Source organism: Helobdella robusta (assembly GCF_000326865.2).
Source record: "Helobdella robusta unplaced genomic scaffold HELROscaffold_2123, whole genome shotgun sequence".
Taxonomy (NCBI): Eukaryota; Metazoa; Annelida; class Clitellata; order Rhynchobdellida; family Glossiphoniidae; genus Helobdella; species Helobdella robusta.
This window is the reverse complement of record NW_008704138.1, coordinates 1-1,849: the sequence shown is the minus strand read 5'-3', so window position 1 is coordinate 1,849 and position 1,849 is coordinate 1. Positions and strand designations below refer to the sequence as shown.

Sequence of the window (1,849 nt, the reverse complement as noted above, 5' to 3'; positions counted from 1 at the left end):
TGTTATGATGAAGTTGGAAATGAAAGTTAGCCAAAATAGAAGGTTGGCAATGTTGACCGAGACGACCTAGCGGTTAAGGTCGTCTCGTCCTGTTTCGCAGTGCGAGCAGTGGCCGGGTTCCAATATGATCAAATGCTCCTCGCCTATCACATGCTTTGCATAGGATGCGTCGTTTACTCTTCAGGTACGATTTTTTGTGTTGTTGATTCCTCCGAACGTAGAGAGAGTGCCATGGACCTGACCCTAAGGTCAATATCGCCGATAGTGATTTAAAAAGATTTAAGCTTTTTGTTATCACTATCGCGATATTATATCGGCGATACATTTCGGCATTGGCTTTGGTTTGGTATCGGCGATACTTTTGCTGCCGAGTTTCCAATCTGATATCGCCGATACTGTTTAGACAGAAAAAATTCGATACTCTTTAAATTAAAATTAAATTCAGGATTTAAAATTAAAATCTGCCGTTTCGGCATCTGTTTTTTAAAAACTTGTTTTGCCTCCGCTGTCCTTCCATCACGAAATGCTCTTGTTTTTTTGGGGGGTGGGGGTTAAAACTACTTCAAAAAATTGTTCAGTCTATTAATCAACAACAGTTGAATTATGTAATAAAAAGATTTTTGCTTAAATAATTATGTTTGTTGGGAATAAGTGTTCGAAAAATTTGACAAAAATTGCCATTTTAATTCTGAAAAATTAGTGTTCTCCGATATTTTGTTGCCTCGGGCTCTCCACACCTTAAAATCTCAGCCGTTGCATAAATATTCTTTTTAACTTGTTACAAATTTAGTTATTCAAACAATTTATCGTTACACAATTTTTTCCATGTTGTTATCAATAAAAATAATATTTCGACTTTCATGCACCCCCGTTTAACAAATGCTAGCCAGTATTAGCGCCGGTAACGTTGGTTGATACTCTACAAACCATTTGCAAAATTAAATGATTATATTTATAAAAGTAACATAACAACGATCAATCACCTTGGTACTTCAGTAAAAAGTTGAACGCCTGACCAGGTGATGATGACGTCAGCATAAAATTGATGATGACGTCCACGTGATTACTGTCTGAAAAAAAAATTTCTCGGACGCGCCTGTTCATGTTCGCGCTTGCGCATTCTTCTCTGCCGGAAGTGCGATCACGTGTCAAAAGAAAATTGCGGCGTAAGCAAGATGGAGATTTGTTGCTGTGTTGAATGTAAGGCATCGACGGGAAAACGTTATTTGAAATATTCACTCCTTTATAGATGACATCTTGACTTGCATCTTCGCCATTGTTGTTGTTGTTGCTGCTTGTATATTTGTTGCTGCTAAATAGGAAATAATCACTGTCAAACTTGTTTACTGTTGATCTGTCTACGTTTATTCTTGGATTTGTAAAGTAGAAAATTGTCAGAAGAATGCGAAAATCTTTTTCTGCTACCAGTGACCAACCGCAGTTGTTGTTAACGCTGTGGTTGTTGTTGATGTTGATGTTGACGTTGTTGTTTGGATTAGAGGGTAGTGTGGTAATTGGGGTGTTGACTGATTTGAAGTTTTGATTTCTCGAATGCTGAGGAGAAAGAAACCCATGTTGTGAATGTTGCACGTATATTGTTGTCATTGTATTGCAGTTGTTGTTTATGCTTTTCATGTTGTTGTTGTTGCTATTGATGTTGTTGTTTACGTTGTTGATGCTGTTTTTATTGATGTTTTTGTTGTTGTTGTTGAGGATGACACTCGCGAACGGTAAAAATTCAACTGTGAACAAATTTATTTCTCTTTACGCAATCATTACAATTTGTTATTTATATTTATACTTATTATTTAGAATTAGAGCAGAAAGGAATAACAACAACCACACCAAC

At 36.6% G+C, this 1,849-nt stretch overlaps 1 protein-coding gene across 1 annotated transcript; it reads right to left on the bottom strand.

Annotated features, from left to right (window-relative positions):
* Positions 1 to 297: 297 nt before the first annotated feature.
* Positions 298 to 1,635, bottom strand: HELRODRAFT_184691 (hypothetical protein; the record flags this gene model as incomplete). The annotated part of the gene is made up of 2 exons (XM_009018507.1): positions 298 to 395; positions 984 to 1,635. 2 exons carry the CDS (start codon positions 1,633 to 1,635, stop codon positions 298 to 300), a joined length of 750 nt encoding a protein of 249 aa, XP_009016755.1.
* Positions 1,636 to 1,849: the final 214 nt, after the last annotated feature.